Below are 16,859 nucleotides of genomic sequence, written 5' to 3'. Positions count from 1 at the left end.
TGGGGTGGAACAGAGCAGCTGTTGCAGGATCCGTGTTGCCTTGGAAACAACTCATTTACAACCTGGCTTTTTTATACTGTTTATACTGTTTTCCTTACCTTTCTTACCTGTTACTGGGTCCCAGCTACAGGAAGGTGGTGCCAGCTTTTGCTGTGTTATAGTGAAAAATGCAGCAAAATCTATTTTGGCTGTTCCTAGATTTTAGTGTTTCCTTGTCCCAGTGCCCTGTGGAACCAGGTGCTCTTTGGAGGCAGGACAGAGACAGGTCCCTGTGCCCTGGGGCTGTCTCTGCAGCTCTGAGCATGGAGGGTGGCAGTTCTTTCAGGCCAACATCATGGGAGGGAATTTTCATATAAAACAAGATTTACTGCTAAGAGATTGCAGATAAAAAAGGGAATTTTGCACTCCCTTTTGAACTGTGTTTTTCTGAAAAATGGTGTGTCATGGGGCAGTGGCTTTGCTCTGGAAAGGGCACACAAGTGATCACACGGGCTTGCTTTAGCCAAAGGCAGGGAGTGAGGAGAACACAGCCTTTCTCCGGGGATGCCTTTCTCCAGGACTGACATCAGCCCTCTGTTGCGAGTGCCTCTGGTTGCTTGTTAACAGCTAGGTAGGAGAGGGCAGGATCTCGTGTTTCTGCAGGATTTTTAGGGCTCTTCATGAAGAGGACCTGCCCTGCACTGGGGACAGCCCTGCTCCCAGTAACTCACACTCCACAGCTGCAGCAGCAGTTCACGGGCCGGCAATCCCGCGGCTCTCCAGTGGATGTCAGCATCAGAGAGCTCTTCACGGTGTGGGATCGAGCCTGGCAGCGTGGGAGAGAGGAGGATTCAGCACAGCAGCCACCACTGCAGGCTGCTCTGGAGACTCAATGGCAGCCAGTACCTTGTGCTCACAGGAGCTCAGAATGAGCCTGTGCTGCCTTCCCCAGCTGCTCAGGAGGGAGAGACAGGAGGTGAGACCCCCATCACTCACTCCCAGGGATCACCTGTTCCTGGGAATCTAAGTCTCTACACACCTGAGGGCACAGAGCTTTCTAGCACAGAGTTGCTGTGCCCAGGCACCCAGAGGCATGAGAACAGCTGATGAGAACAAACTGGTGGCTCTTTATTAATCTTTGATCAGGGCTGGCAGGGGTCAGCACAGATTAGCCAGGCGTGGGAAGCCCAGCTGTAGCTTGGCTTTATCCTCACAGGGCTCAGGATCCCAACTCTGCTGCTCCCAAGCCACCTTCTAGCCCAGTCCAACAGCCTACTCATGCCTGCTGTGCTGGAATGAGGGAGTGCTGCTGCTTTGTGTCTTCTCTGAGGGCTGGTGCCAGGACTGTGCCCAGCACTCCCTGCCCTTGTCCCCTGGCTCTGGGGAATGACCCAGCTTTGGGCCAGGCGCCGGGGCGGCACTGAGACGAGGCAGAGCTGGGCAGGGCTTGAAAGGAACAGCTCAGCCTCTCCTCAGCCTTTGCCAGTGGCCTTTTCTCAGCCGTGCAGGGCTGCTCTGTCTGCCCTGTCGTCGTGGAAACTTTTGGGCAGGGAATTCTCAGGGCTTTGTGCCTTCCCTCCACAGCCACATCCATGCTGGCAGGCAGGCAGAGCTGGGGTGGTGGTGGCTTGCCAGGAGCCCCATGTGCTCGTAGCGTAAAGCGATGTGGAGGTGGGTGTACAATGCTTTTCTTAACACATGTGGTGGTGTCTGTCACCAGAGACCCCCATCCACCCCCATCCCTATTTCAAAGGGCCAGGATTAGCCCTTCTGTCAGCCAGGAAATAATGGAAATGAGTATTTGCACTGAAGCTTAGACACAAATATTTATTAAGCACAATTCCCCCCACCCCTTCCCCTTGAGCTGTATTCATTTCTAATATATTAATCCATTTGGCAGATTATTTTTTAGAAAAAAACCAAGTACCTGTGGGTTGGAAATTCCCATTAAAATGACATTAGCAAATGCACATGTAAAAAATAAATAAGCTCATACATTCAAGTATATGGCAAATAATACCTCAATAATACCTCTGAAAGCTTAATGGTCAGATTCCAGTTCACCACCTGGCTGAGAGCTGCACAGGCCTGAGCCTGCAGCTGGTAAGGTCATCATCATCATCAATGTTTACCTCTTTTGCAAATGCCAGCTTGGCTGGTAGATAGGGGGGTGGGCAAGTCCTCCTCTCCCCTCTCCAGAGCTCTGCCTAGCCCCAGGAGGGAGACCCGGCCTAGGCCAAGCAGCAGGTGAGTGCTCCCAGGTAGCAGGTAAACTGCACCTACCACTCCACATGGTCAGTGCAGGCAGGGTAAATGCCCCATGAGCAGCATCACTGGTCTAAAAATATCTCCCTGCTGGTTGGGAATGTTTCCATCAAACGCATTTTGAATCAAAAGTGCTGATTTATTCTCTGCAGGAACGGCGCTGCTTCGGCACAACTCAGTGCTGGAGTTTCTGAAGTGCAGCATAGTCTCTGGTCAAGCAAAGGAGAAATACTGCACCTCCTCAAGTCAGGTCCCTGCTCTCCTCCTCCAGCTTTTCCAGCTAGTCCAAAAGGGGAAGGGAATGACAGTAAATGTGACTTCCCAGCCAGCCCCCCAGGCTGGGGCTCTCCTGAGGCTCCAGTGACTGGAGATGGGTGGACAGAACCAGAGTGCCTCACTGGGAGCAGCTCAGTGCTGGTTTGAGGAGAAACAGGAGGAGGGCCATCGGCACAGAAGGGAGGAGGGATGTGCCATGGGCAGAAAGCTTTGCTGGCTGTTGAAGCAGGGCCCTGTCACACACAGGTTCTGTCTCAGACACCCTCACCTCAGCTGAGTGGCACCAGGAGCTGTCCCTGTTTGCCATGGGCTGAACACTTGGGCAGAGCCCTCCTTCCTCCTTCCCCCTGCCCAGGAACAGCCCCTGCCATGGGGCTGCAGTTGGGGCTGCACAGCTGCCTGGGCTCCAGAGGTAACAAATCCCACTAAAGCTCAAGGTGACCGAGGCTTTGCCCCTACTCAGCAGGTCCTGCAGGGCTGCAGCTGGAAGCAGAGAATGTCCAGGGCTCTCCAGAGAGTCCTCAGCAAACCTAAAATACACTCAGGTGTGTGGGACCACAATGCAGCTGGGATGGAGTCAGGTTTAAAGGACTTGGGCTCTTTTTCTCCTGTAGAAGGAACAAAGCTGAACAAGATGTTCCAGGGAAGGATCCAGAGCCATTTTTGTCAGGGAAGACAGGAGGACTTCAAAATGGAAAAGGTGTTCTTCCCTTTCCCTGTATAATTAAAAGTGTTATGGAAATAAAAGACATAGAGGCTGGAGTTAACTACCCCCTGTGGGCTCCTCCAAGTTCCTGGGGTTTTAGGTGATCAGCAGAGGGGCTGCTAAAGTCTTCCAGGTGCTGTGCCCAGTGTTCTAGAAAAACCCCTTGTTTAAAAACTGTCCCCCATCCGTTGGGCTTTCCCGTAGGAACACGATGGAAGTGCAGCTCCCGGGACAAGACTGGGAGTACAGGAGTGCTCAGGCTTGAAACCACCTACTCTTTTTTTCCTTCTTAAAAAACAAAATAAAGCTGAAACAACCCCCCCAGATCAAAGCCCAGTTCTTAGCTGGAACCAGGCCTCTGCTGCTCCTCCTCGGCCGCCTCCTGGGCTGAGGCCAAATCCACACGCTGCTCGTCCATGCGTTTGGCCTGGACACGCTGGATGAGGCTGAAAAAGTCTTCGTCGGGCATGGTGGGGCCACGGGGGATGGAGTCTGGGGGGGCACAGCGCTGGTCATCGATCCTGGAGGACTGTAGGGGAGAAAGGGACCTTAGCACAGGGCAGGGCCAGGACAGCCTTGCCATGAAAGAAAGGGCTGGAGCAGAGGTGTCAGAGCTCCCCAGCCCTGGGCCCGTACCTGACACTTCATGAGCATGTTGAAGAACTCGTCCCCGGGCTCCTGGGCATCGCCCTCCACACGCAGGTGGCCCAGGTTGTTGTGGGTTATCCGCAGGCCAGGCAGGTTGCCCACATTGGCACGTTGGTCATCCAGGCGCCTGCTCTGGGAGCTGGCGATGAGGTCAAAGAACTCCTCTGTTTGTGGAGATGCCATCATGGTGGACTGTGCTGAGGAGAGAAGAGCACACAGCAGGGTCACCACTCTGCCTGAGCTGCAGAGCCCAAATCCCCCTCCCCAAACTCCTCTCCAACCCACACAAACCCAGCAGGCAGCAGAGGGGGAGTCAGATGCCTTGATAAAGCAGAACCTCACACACCCACCTCCCATTGCTGCAGCCCCTGAGGGGCTCCCTGCTCCTGCCTACTCCCGTGCTTGGCCGGCTCCTGGAGGCCACCAAAGGTGCCACCTCAGCCCAGGAGATCCAGAGCCCAGAGCTGAACCACTGCCTGGGTGTGATCCCTGCTGTTTCCAGCACTACAGGCAGCTTCCACTGCTACTTCCACTCTGGGTTTCCACCTGGAGCCAAGAGGCACAGGCAGAGCTGGGCAATCACAGGTGAGCACAGAGTTCCTGAGGGCTCCTGTGGCTGTGACAGGCACCCACACAGTCCCAACGGCCTGGAATAATTCCAGACATGCCATCAGCAAAGCCCAGGCCTGGCTGAGCCTCTCACCTGGCAGCACCTTCCCAGACCCCCCAGAAATCCAGGCTGTTTGCTCAAGGAGAGGCACTGCCAAGGAGAGTCTGGCTGTCACGGGCTGCAGGACCTGCGTCAGCACCAGCAAAACACTCCTGGCTCTGTGTCTGCTCATCTCACACAGCAGAGCCAGCCTGGGCTGTGCTGGTGCTGGGGGGTCCCAGTCCAGAACCAGTACATGTCATCTATCCACCACTGAGCCTTTGGAAACACCTCTGGGCAGCGCTCCCTGGAAAGAGCCTGTTGGCTCCTGCAGCTGCCAGGTAGGGGAAGGCTCCCAAACAACAGACACTGCACTCAGGGACAAGCAAAGGGAAACTGTGAGAAATCCAGCTCAAGTGGTGTTAATTTCCCTGAGCACAAAGCACTGGAGCAGAGCTTGCTCCGAGCCTCCCGACACAAGTTCTAAGAGCCCCAGCTCATGGAGCTGCAGAAACACAAGAAAATCTCAGTGCTGACGCAGAGATGAGTTTCCTCCCCTTCAGCTCACAAAGAATCCTTGAAAATAACACGTCCAAAAGGCTCAGAGCCCAAACGTGGGGCTGCTCGTGCATTCTTTATAAAGCTCCGCATTTTCAACCCCGTCTCCTAAATTACACAGCTGTTACAGCCAAATGCACTTGTGTGTCAGAAATGCATCTCTTGACAAAGTGATGCTCATTTCCACCTTATTTTTAGACAATAAAAACCCTCTCACCTCACAGCCAACCTGCCTTCCTGCCACAGCCTGACCTTCTCTGCTTCAGCCCCTGCCCCAGCACCTGCTCCTTGTGCTGCGGCTCTGAGACCGGTGTCAGGGGTCTCCTCCTCTCCCGTTTGCACTTTGTATTCATTTGGAAACTGATGATGAACAAATCCATCAGTTTAAATAACTGGTTTGAGCCCTTTGTGCTGGTGATTAAGCGTGTGAGGGTGATCTGTGCATTTTAGAGCTTTTCCCCAGCTTGGGTTAAACAAAGGCCCTGAACACTGAAAAAGCCACAAAACCCAAGTGCAAACACAGCCCTGCCTTTCCTGCCCTGTCTATTTGTCAGACGCCTTCCTCAATTTATCCCTGTCCTTCCTAGGGCTGAACTGTTTGCCTGAGCAGCTTCCCACTGTTTATCCATCCTTCTGGCTCCTCTGTCCTCACACAGCACCTAACACCACTGCATCCAAGAACAGTACAAAATCCAGAAGTTTTTCCTCCATGGCAACGCTATTACAAAAACTGGCAATATTTTAACTTGCCTGAGAAAGCCTGACCCAGCCCCTGCATGTCCCAGACCCCAGGTTCTCACAAAGCTCCCTCAGCAATGTGACCATCATCATCTTCCTCCTGGAGGTACTGGAAGTGGCACAAGTCCTTGTGCCAACCTCCCTGTTCAGAATCCAAGACCTAAAGACCCTCACTGAAAAAAATCTAAATGTATTTTGCATTTCTCTCTCTAATTTACTCCCCAAACCTTAGCTCACATTCCGCAGCCTTTCCCTCGGCAACCATTTACATGAGAACGTTTTTTTCCTTCCTTAAATAATGACGGAGATTGCCAAGGAACTGCTAAGTTCAGAGAGCTAAGGCTCAAGGAAAACATCACAGGATGCACGGCAAACCACAACAGCTGGGCACGCCGCAGGAGCAGCGTCGCTCCCACAGGGACAGGGACTTGGGAACACATCGGTGCTCACATATCCGCTCTCCCAGGGCAGGGACCCGCGTGGCAGCTGCCTCCGCAGCCTCGGCTGGGCACTCCTCCAACGGGCAGCGCTGATCATCCATCCGGTTGCTCTGGAACTTGCTCAACAGGTCAAAGAAGCATTCCTCGTCCGAAGGGGTCCGATTGATTTTCTGGGAAGAGAGAGGAGAGTCAGAACACCCCAAACAAGTCCCCGAGTCCAATCGCTCCGTCCAGCGCAGCCTCAGGAATAGCTGGGTCCTCTCCTGGTCTGTTCAGGGGCCGGCTCCTGGCTGTGCCCCAGATGTGCCAAGCCCCACAGTCTGGAGCCTGCTGGGGTCTCTGCTCTTTGGTCCCTCTGATCCCAGAGGCTCCAGGCACTACGACAGCCCAAACGCGAGCCCAGCACACGCATGAACCCTGTGCAGAGCAGCCACTGTCACTGCAGAGCACCCAGAGCAACCTGGAGGCTGAATGGAAAAGGGGGGAGGAAAGGGGACAACATTCACAGCATTCACCCTGGCACTGCTCCAAGGGGAGCTTCTGGGCTGGAAAGGGCTGGGCTCAGAGCAGGATGAGAGGAACCGTGCAGCCACCCTGGCTGAAGTGCTGCCGTGTGCCCAGCCAGGACTCAGCCCAAGCTCAGGGTTTGCTTTTTCCACCAGCTAAATCCAACCTTTCCAGGGCACTGCCCCTCACACCCCAACGCTTCCCCTCGGTGCCCCTGTGTCCTCAGCACAGCACTTGTAGCAGTCACCCAGCTGAAAATGCCACAAAATTACAGTTTTTCAGGACAACAGTTCTTGCACAAGAGCCCCAAATGAGCACCTTGCACTGGACAGGGATATATTTAAGTCGTGCTGCAGGAGGCTCGCGTTGGAGGCAGCCTCTCCAAGCCACTTCCAGCAGGGAGAGGGGCTGTGTGTCCTGATCTGGAGCAGACAGAGCAGCAGGAACAACAGATCTTTCCAAGGAGTCGCTTGGAATGGGAAATAAAATTAGTCAGTGATAAGAGGGGCATTTGCCAGGCTTGGGGATATTCCCTACACACCAAGCTGGTCCCACCAGTTGCTGGAAAAAATACCACAACAGACAGCAACCAAAACCTCCTAGAACTGGGTCTATCTGAGCTATTTCCTAGCTGAGGCCAGTCTGGGAAGGGGCACTGGGTCCCTCCTGGAGGGCTGCACATCCCACCAGAGAGATGGAGAGGGCACGGGGAGAGCCAGCCAGACTTTCCAGCGCAGCAAGGGATTCCCTTGGCTGCTGATGAAGCAAAGTCCCACTCCCAGCTCTGCTGGTGGCCACTCAGGGCAGCCTGGGAGCCCTCCCAATCCTACCACACACGGTGCCGTTTCCACCAGAGCTGTTCCCCGGGGCAGGGGCAGGCAAAGCCCTTCACGGGAGCTCTGCAGTGGGGAGAGACTTGTGCTGACAGGGTTAAAGCCACAAGTTGGATTGGGTAAATGAAGGAAAACAATTTTCCTGTATGCTAAGCGAAGCAGATGAGATGCACTCAGCTTCTATTTAGGGCAGCGTCAAAATTAGCAGCGGGCCAGAGAGGAACATTGGCAATGTGGGAGCTGATCAGGGAGGGGAAAAACCCCTCTCACCTCCTGCCTGCCACGTGCTGATTCATTAATGGAGCCACAGCTCCAATGGACCCTCTGAGCCACCAACAGTTGCACCTCGGAAATCAAAGCTGGCTTGGGCTTGAACTGAGGGTGAACTGCATCTCTCACAGCTCTGCTATGTTGGGTTGTGTGACCCAAATTTCAGGGTAGAGGAGGAAATCGGTTCATTCACACTGAGCCTCCCTCCTGCTTTTCCACGACTGCATGGAGTAAATCAGAGCAGTCCTGGATCCACGGGAGAAGTTCCCGCTTGCAGGAGCAGCCTGACAGTGCATGGCCAGAGCCCCCAGCTCAGGGCTGCCCCTCCACAGGGACCAGATCCCCCCACGGCACATCCTGCAGAGACCCTGCAGTTCGGGGTGTCAGGATCCTGCTCCCAACGTGCCTGGCAGAGGAAAGGATGCTCTGAATCAGTAGGAAGAGCAGCCAAGAGCATGGAGGTGTGGGACGGGGCTCGCTGTGTGCCTGGCTACCTCCCAGTGGCACCTGAGGGGCAGGAGGCAGGAGGCTGACAGGGCTTTGCCAGCCCAGGATGGCCCATGGGCAGCCCCAGGGCAGCACCTTCGGGCACCAGGCTCCCTCCAGCCAAACCCTGCCCCAGGCCTGAACCTCTCTAATTAAAATGCCCAAATGTGAAAAGGCACGGAGTGCTCGGCTCCTTCCCTGCCAGGCTGCTCCCAGCCCTGAGGCAGGAACTTCGAGGGCAGATGGAGGTGTGATCACACCCTGGGGCTCGCCATCTGCTCCCGAGCTGTGCTCGCTCGGGGCTTGGCACAGCCAGGGTCAGGAGGCTTCCTGAGAGCCAGGGCATCCCCTCATGGGGCTGAGCAACAGCCCTGCCACAGCACAGACACACAGCCACACCCCTAAATGGCTCCTCGGCACCAGCTTCGGTTTTCCAGCCCCAAGACCAATTCTCACCTCCTGGCTGGTGTCCCTGCCTGGCCTCATCCCCCGTTCTCTGCCTCCAGCACCGCAACTGCCCAAATTCTGCCAACTGTCACCTTCCTGTGGCAGCCAGATGCCATCACAAAGAGTAAAACCAACCCCATCTGCACGGGGCAGAGGGACCTGGGGGCTGCTGGCACTGTAGAGATCACCCCGGGGCAGATTTGGCTGCAAACATGCTCGCCCTTGGCAGGGGTACAGGGACACTCCCGCCTCTGCCCACACAGGGACAAGGACAAGTGTGGAGCCTCTGCTCCTGCCCCCTAACCTCAGGCAGGACACAGATGGCACCATCCCAAGCAGGTGGAGGTCCAGCTCATGGGGATTAGAGCTCTGTTCCCATTTTCTGAGTGGCTGGGAGCAGGACTCTCCCCACATGGGCCACTGGAAGGCATCCAGGCTTTTGCACGCATTCCCTTGCTGGTGGAGGAACAGGCTGTTTAACCTGCCTGGGTGGATTCAGGATGTGTAAAACCACAGCTGAGGTGTTGGAAAGGCAGCAAAAAGCAGCTGCAGAGCGTGACAGGCGCCTGCTCTGCCACCCTCCCCTCTGCCTGCAGGCTGGGACCACCAGCTCCTCAGGAGCCCCAAACCCCAGTAAGGTCACTACACCCAGTGGAGGAGCACAATGCCACTGATTTTCCTCTCTGATAAACTCTCACACCAAATAAAACCTGTCACAGTTTTGGGCTGAGAAGGTCCTGGGCTGCCCAGCTCTGCCCCAGAGGTGCAGCACAGGGAGCAGCATCTCCTGGGGAAATCCCTCGGTTTGACCACTCCAGATGTGCAGGTGAGGCCAAGGCTGAAGCGATCCCAGGCGAGGCAAAACAAAGTCAAAACTGACTCCTGTGCCTCAACACCGCTGGCCATTTTCACTCAGATTCAGGAAAGCCATTAAACAAAGGCAGAAAGCCTCATTGCAAGAACTAAACCTCTCCAGCTCCCAACACCTGAAGCCACAGCCCACAGATGCCCTGCAGGGCTTCCACCTTGGACCCGCTGCCCACCTGGGACTGTGCAGAGAACTTTTTCGACACATTCCCACTGCCCTATCCTGGGATCAGCACCCTGTCCCAATCTCTGGCACCTGAGCAACCCAGACCCCCCTTCATCCACAGCTGTGCCCCCCCCCACACCAAGATCTGCTGCCAGAGATCCCTTCAACCCAACGCTCTGGTAGCGGCTTTTCCCACAGCTTCCTGCTGCCCCCACAGCAGCTCGGGATGCAACTCTTCCCACACCGCTGCTGAGCCCCACCAAAGCCTGTCAGATCTGCTCTGGGACAGTGCCCCAAAAGTCCCCAAGCATCACGGCAGGTATTTCTGTGCTGGCCAAGTCATGGCAGATCCCCCAGCAATTCCATAGTCACCCAAACACGGGTGAAACGTCCGCTCCAAAGGGAGCTTCACCCACCAAACCAAACCACAGACACTCATGAGCCACCCAAAGAGCCAAACCTTGTCCCTGTGTCAGACCAGCTTCTCTCACAGCTGGTGTTCCCAGGGCACTGACCTGCCTTTGGCTCCCCTCCTCTCCTCCAGGCTCAGCTTCTTGCAGACCTGACCCGATGCAGGACAGAGCGTCAGGCTCAAGGGCTGCTCACTCCGGCTTTGTCCAGCCCTCCAAGGGTTCAGCACGTTGGGACCTGCAGGCAGGACCCAGTGGTGGATGGACCCTGACGGGTCTGGTACAGCCGATCCAGCTCGGGAGCTGCTGCCTGAAAGTGTCTGGTGAGCGCCCAGGTCAGGGATGAGCGAGGACAGCGGCAGGTTCAGGGATAACACGGCAGTGCTCACTGTCACCCCCTCAGAGTGCGCTGCCTCAGCATTTAAATGTGTCCACCACCATTTCACCTGATTTCAGGGAGGACACAACCTGGACATGAAGCGACCTGACCACGTCCCACAGAGACAGAGCTGCGACAGGATGCAGCAATCAGTCTCTAGGACCAAGTTCTACCCTGTGGACAGTCCTTGGCAATCTGTGCCCTTGTCTGAGCGGGCTCTTATCTGCCCCGGGCTTGGCAGTTATCCATTCCCACACGTCCATGCCCACGTGCCCTGCCCTATCTGCCTCTCCCCCTGTGAACCAGACATGTCACCGCTCCTTACCTCTGCTCTTTTCAAGGCAGCCGACCTCAAAATCTCCAGGCAGGAGCAGGGCTGGTGCTGCTGGTGACCACCAGTGCCAGGAGCACCTTATCCAGGGCTGTCTGTCAGTCCCCTGCACGTGGTTTTTCTTTATCCTGCACCACCCCACACCTCACCCCGGAGAACTCACCGTGGGGGCTGCACCTCTGGCACAGCCACAACCCCAAACCCCAAAAACATCAGGCACTGAACTTCCCCACCTCACCTGGAGAAAGGCACCAAGGGGGAGGTTTGCAGAGAAGCAAGCGGGGGTGGAGGAGAGGAGTGGAAAGAAATCCCTGGCTGAAATCCACAGCCTGTTTTACCAGGAGGTGAAATGCCTGGAGAATCGTCCCCGGGCTCCAGAGCGGGGCTGTCCCTGTCCCCAGCCACCAGCTCCTCGGCTGGAGTCGCCACTCCTCGTCAGCTTCAGAGGCAGCAGAGCTGTAAAACTCGCCTGGTCTTTGCTGAGGACACCACTTCCCTTCCCGTGCCAATCCTCGGGCGCTGCTGCCACGCTCCCCCCGCGATGCAGGGCTGGTGACAGACACCCCGTGTCCCCCTGTGGGCACGGCCGGGCTCAGGGACCCACCGCCCACCCTCGGCACGCTCTGCTGTGAGACACGGCACACCCGGAGCAGCCTGAGCACCGCTGCAGCTGCAAAAATATTAATAATAAAAAGTTCACACCGGAGCTACCTGAAAACTTTAAATCCCCGAGCACACACGGCACATCCCGGCCTGAGTGAATCCTCTGCGTCTCCGTATCCACCTCCTCCTCCTGCTCCTCCCGATCCAGCCTCTCATTTCAGAGAAAGAAGGAAACACAAACAAACCCCGAGTTTGCCTCACTGACCTCAGCAGCCAGCTCTTCCCCGGCTCCGGCTCTCACATGTCCGCGGGCAGGAGCGCTGCCGGCGCTGGATGCTCCAGCTGCCCGAGGCTCTCGCAGCCCCGCCGAGCGGGATTCGTGCGGAGCGGGATTCGTGCGGAGCGATGTGAAGAACGTCGCCGGCTCCAGTGACCCGCTGGGTGCGAGCTGAGGCTTAAAGCGACAGCCCCGCTGCCACCTCCTCCCGGAGCCACTCCGTGCCCTGGCACGGTGCGGGGGGGGGGGGCTCCGGAGAAGGCTCCTCTCTCCCTCACCTCGCTGCCACGATCCTCTTGCTATTAGATGATGCTCTTAAACACACAGTGCAGCTACGTGAATATTTAGCTTTCCTTCCACCTCCTCACCTCCCACCCGCCACACTCACTTTACCTTAAAAATAGATTGGGATCGATTCTCCCAAACTACATCTGCAAACACACTCGGCTCCGCAGGCACAGGCACCACGGCAGCAAACGCTCTGTGCACACACAGACACAATCTGAGCGTTTGGATTTAAAGCACCAAAATACTGAAGGACCATTTTTAGCTCCTGATAGTCCTCCTGCTCCTCATATTATTAGATATGTGTGGTTTTTTTGTCTTATTGCAAGAGCCGAGGCTGCTGAGCCATAAGCAATCTCTTGATTTAAATGTAACACTGCTCGACAGAGGGAAATTTCTAATTGCAAAAGGGTTTTAAACAGGGAAAGATGGAAATGCCACGCAGCAGCCAAAGAGCTGTTCTTACCTCACGTTTGTGAAATGGGGCACTGGGAAGAAAAGCACTTTTCCAAAGGGGCAAAATGGGGATAGAGCCCCGCTGGCACTCTCGGCTCTCTGTCCACACTTGTCCTTCATTCTCATTTTTCACTACAAAAGTAGGAAATTGCTTTAACCTGAACAGAAAATGCAGCTTTGGGGAACTGCCCATGCTATACCACACCAGTAAATTCATTTCCAGGAGTCACACAGTAATTTCCAGAGAAAGATGGAAACTCTGTGGGACCTGAGACCAGGACTCCTGGCTCGGTACCTGGCCCCAGCTAAAGAGGGAAAGAAGGGTTGAGGGAGGGCAGGGCACAGCCACAGCTCCTGTGAGCTCAACACCACTGCTGCAGCCCCATTCCCACTGGGGCTGAGATCAGGGGATCCATGGATAGAGAGGGGCAACAGGGGAATGAACCAGGACGGGGACTCTGCCCCAATCTGAAGAGCTGGGTTGCCTTGGGAGAGCTCTGCAAGGGGAATCTGCAGCTGGTATGGGGGGAAATGCAGAAAATGGGTATAACAGAGGGGCAGAGCCCACACACACGAGGTCGGTGCTTGGAACAACATAAGGAAATGACATTTTCCCTCTGAGTTTAGGATGCAGCAAAGGAGAATGAGTGAGACATCTGTGATCTACAGAGACACCACCTACAACGTCAGGTTGGAGCTCAGGGAGCCGAGCGTGTCCTGGGCACACGTGTGCCCTGCACTGTGCTGTGCCCAGCCCCTGGCACAGCCCATCCACACCCTGCCCAGGCCCAGGACGTGCACACACTTCCCTTGGAGCATGAAATTATCACCCTCACTTGGACTGTTTTCAAAGATTTTTCTCCCTTTAAACAACTCGCCCACTCATCCCTATAAACGCCAGTGCTAAAAGCTGGTTCTGTTGTTAAGATTTCAAATAACTCTGGTTTTATTGTTCCAAACAAAATCAAAATAACTCACCTACGCTCCCTCCTTCCATAACACAGTCAGTGCTGACCTGTTGGGACCGTGCCCTGCTGCCACACACGGCTCAAACCCAGGCCTGTGGCTCAGCAGCAGGTGACAACCTCATTGCTGATTGCGTTTGGAGGGAGCCTTGGGGGTGTCTGGCTCAAGTGTTACTGACACCTCTGCTGCTTGCAGTGCTGAGCTGACTGTCTGGAAGCCACTGCCATCGTGACCAGATTGGGCCACTTTGTGCCACGAGCACATTAATACACTTTTTCCTCAGCTACACAACAAGCTGTCCTGAAATCACAGGTCAGTCCAGCCCTTACTGCTGAGACCAGTGGGAATTACTTCTGGTTTCTCTTCTGTGTATTCCAACAGTCCTCTGCAGTTAATGTAGCAACTTTTCCACATGGATTTTGACAGCTTTTCCCATGCCAGGCTGGGTTTCCCTGTCACTGGTTAACAGAAACACACCAGCCTGGATTTAGCACCTGGAGCTTTTTTACTAACCAAGGACACAAGGTAGAAGCATTCTCATTCCAGGTCAGTCTCTGCAATCTGTGCAGAGGATGAGTGGTTCTAGAGGTCAATCTGACCTATCAAAAACCTGGGGATTCCATTAAACACCAAAACTGGGAGTGAACCTGAACTACTGCTTGAAACAACTCCAGTTGGAGGTGGATGACAACAAGCAGCGAGTTTGTGGGGTGTAGCTCTCACCCAGGGCTGTGGTACCTGGCTGTGCACACCAACACACACCCAAGCAGCAAAACACAGGATTTTGGCTACAACTCATTGCAGTGATTTACTCTGCACTTGGAGAGGGGTGGAACCAGGACCATGCTCAGCCGTGGAGTCTCAGCTGAGCAGCACTAATTTGCTAAACTGAAATAACTACGGTGCTTGAAAGGGTATAACCCATATTCCTGATTAATTAGCACAAGGTTAATATATAGAACACTTCCTCTATCCACCTCCCCACTCCAAGCCCCATGGAGCAGGGCAGGTGAGCTCCTCTCGGGTGATGGAGACAATCCAACGCTCCAGCTGCAGAGATGCCCTGCTCCCCCCAGCCCCTGCACCTCACACTGGAACCTCCTGACAGTTTGCTTTGAAAACGCTTTGCAAAAAAAGCCTGCTCGTCTCTGGATTGCCAAAATTGTGCTGCTTTCTTGAATCAGACTTTTATTTAGACACCTACTTGCTCTGAGCACAGCGATGTTTTACAAAGGAGCTGAGCAGATGCAGCACCTTCCCCAGGGGTGGTGGGGATGGGGGAAGTTGGTCGTGGAGCTGTGCACACCCATCCACATCAGCACCCATAACACATCCAGCCTGCACATAAACACCCCTGGCTCAGCGAACGCCCAGATCTTAATTATTATTTACTCACACGGCAGTAATGCCTGAAGGCCGCGTTCGAGATCAAGGCCTTGTTGTGCAAGGCACCCCACAAAACACGAAATCCTGGCCCTGCTGGGGCAGGGAGGCTTCCTGGGGCTGGTACCTGTGGGTTTGCCACTGCAGCGATGGTCAGACACAGCCCTGCTCAGTAGAGTTGAAACAGGCAAGACAAAAATCACATGCAAAGGCAGGAGCAGCTTCTCCTATCAGCCAAAAGCATCTCCTGCTCTGGTACCTGCTGCTGCAAAGGGCAGGATGAAACTACACCCTGTTTGGGGTTTGTGCCACATGACAGTGCCCAGAGATCACTGGGATTCAAGTGGCTTTAGATACAGGCAAAGAATCCTGCTGGGACTTTCCTGCAGGTCCCAGGGGAGTGGCACCTCCTGCACCCAGGCACACACAGCGCCTCGCTCTGCTGGCTCTGTCTGGGGCTGCATCGACTGCTCATCAATGAGCACTGCAGGGAGCTGGAACGTCCCCTGTGGCACAGACAGCACGATCCAGGATGGAAAAGTTGGATCTCTGGGATGGTCTGGGGCCCTGCTCTAATTGCACATCTCCCCAAGGGAGCCTCTCCAGCCACCCCTGCACACGGAGCACTTCACTGGGCTCAGCTCTGCCAGGGCTTCTGGGGCCACACAGGGAATGGGAAGGAGCCAGGGGCTCTGAAAAACTATTATTTGGGCTTTTTCAGATTAATTGGTGTTAACTGCCTTGGGAGGCTTAAAAATAGCTCTGCTAATGGGAAATGTGGATGCTGAAGGTGAGGTGTGAGCAGAGGCCACGTTAACCTGACACAGGCTGTGCCCAGCCTGCAGCCAGTGCCAAAACCAGGGACACCTTCTGTCCAGCTGGGAATTGCTGCCTGCATCTCTAACCCTGACCCCCCCTCAGCTGCCTTCACACTCATCTGGGGACAGGGGGAACCTTCCTGCTGCCACGGAGGTTTTATCAGGAGAGCTCCCAGACACAGCCCTTGAACCTCCCTGTGATTTATGGATTCCCATCCTTCTCCTGCAGCCATGGAGGATCCTCAGCCAGCTCCCAGGGGCCTCAGTTTCCCACACCCTAAGTACAGATGCAAGGGCAGCTCAGAGAGACCCCAAAGCCTCTGCTCACCCCAAGGTCATCCTAAATCCAGAGGAGAGGACTGCACTGGATGGGACAGTGTCTATCCAAAAGCAGTGGGTTAAGGAACAACCTGTCCCCCGAGAGGTCACTGCCTCCTTGAACCCTCCTCCCTGACCACAAACTCCACGGATAGAGCTGCCTGATGCCAGCAAAGGCTGCAGGGTGGCCTCTGGGCAGGATGCCCCAGTGGCTGTTCTCTGGGGGTGATTTGGCCTCCCCAAAGCTGGGCAGTAACAGACAAAACCTAAATTTGCCCCAGGGCTGTGCTGTGTTTGTGTCCTCTGGGGGAGCCTCCAGCTCTGCCCAGCAGCTGCAAACAGCCATGATCGAAGATAAGGCTCAGACAAAACTGGTCTGGTTATACAGCTCTGTCCTTCAGTGAAACCCAGAAAACATCACATTAGCATGCATTTCCTGGTTTGAAATGCCATTTACATAAAGAGAAACACAAGTTACCGGTACAGAAAGGACTCTCTGTGTAGCCCCAGCAAGCACAGACCACAATCCTTTCCCAGCACAGGGATCCATCCATGCCAGATCCCTCCAGCCACAGCTGGGAGCTCGGGGATGGTTGTGCAGGAAAATCAAACACAGCTCTGAGAGTCACCAGAGGCCCCCTTGTCATCTGGTGCCACCCCAGCTCCAGGGATTTAAGCCCAGTTTGGCTGATTTACATCCAAAGAGAACCTGGGCTATGATATTTTCTAAGCTCTTCTGCCATGTGAAGTTTAATAAATGCCACAGGCCAGAACTGTGAAGGTACAAAGTGCCCCAGG

The 16,859-nt window shown here is 55.0% G+C and overlaps 1 protein-coding gene across 1 annotated transcript in view; it reads right to left on the bottom strand.

The window, feature by feature from the left end:
* Nucleotides 1–2,018: 2,018 nt before the first annotated feature.
* GPSM1 (G protein signaling modulator 1) overlaps nt 2,019–16,859 on the bottom strand; it is a 66,555-nt gene continuing 51,714 nt past the window's right edge. The window contains exons 12-14 of the mRNA XM_082295370.1: nt 6,270–6,429; nt 3,863–4,071; nt 2,019–3,755 (exon numbers count right to left, since the gene is read on the bottom strand). Coding sequence (XP_082151496.1) covers nt 3,567–3,755; nt 3,863–4,071; nt 6,270–6,429 — 558 coding nt within the window. The 3' untranslated portion in view covers nt 2,019–3,566. The remainder of the gene's footprint in view (nt 3,756–3,862; nt 4,072–6,269; nt 6,430–16,859) is intronic.

Source organism: Coloeus monedula, assembly GCF_965178545.1.
Source record: "Coloeus monedula genome assembly, chromosome: 21".
Taxonomy (NCBI): Eukaryota; Metazoa; Chordata; class Aves; order Passeriformes; family Corvidae; genus Coloeus; species Coloeus monedula.
The sequence above is the reverse complement of the archived record's forward strand: the minus strand, read 5'-3'. Positions and strand labels throughout refer to the sequence as shown.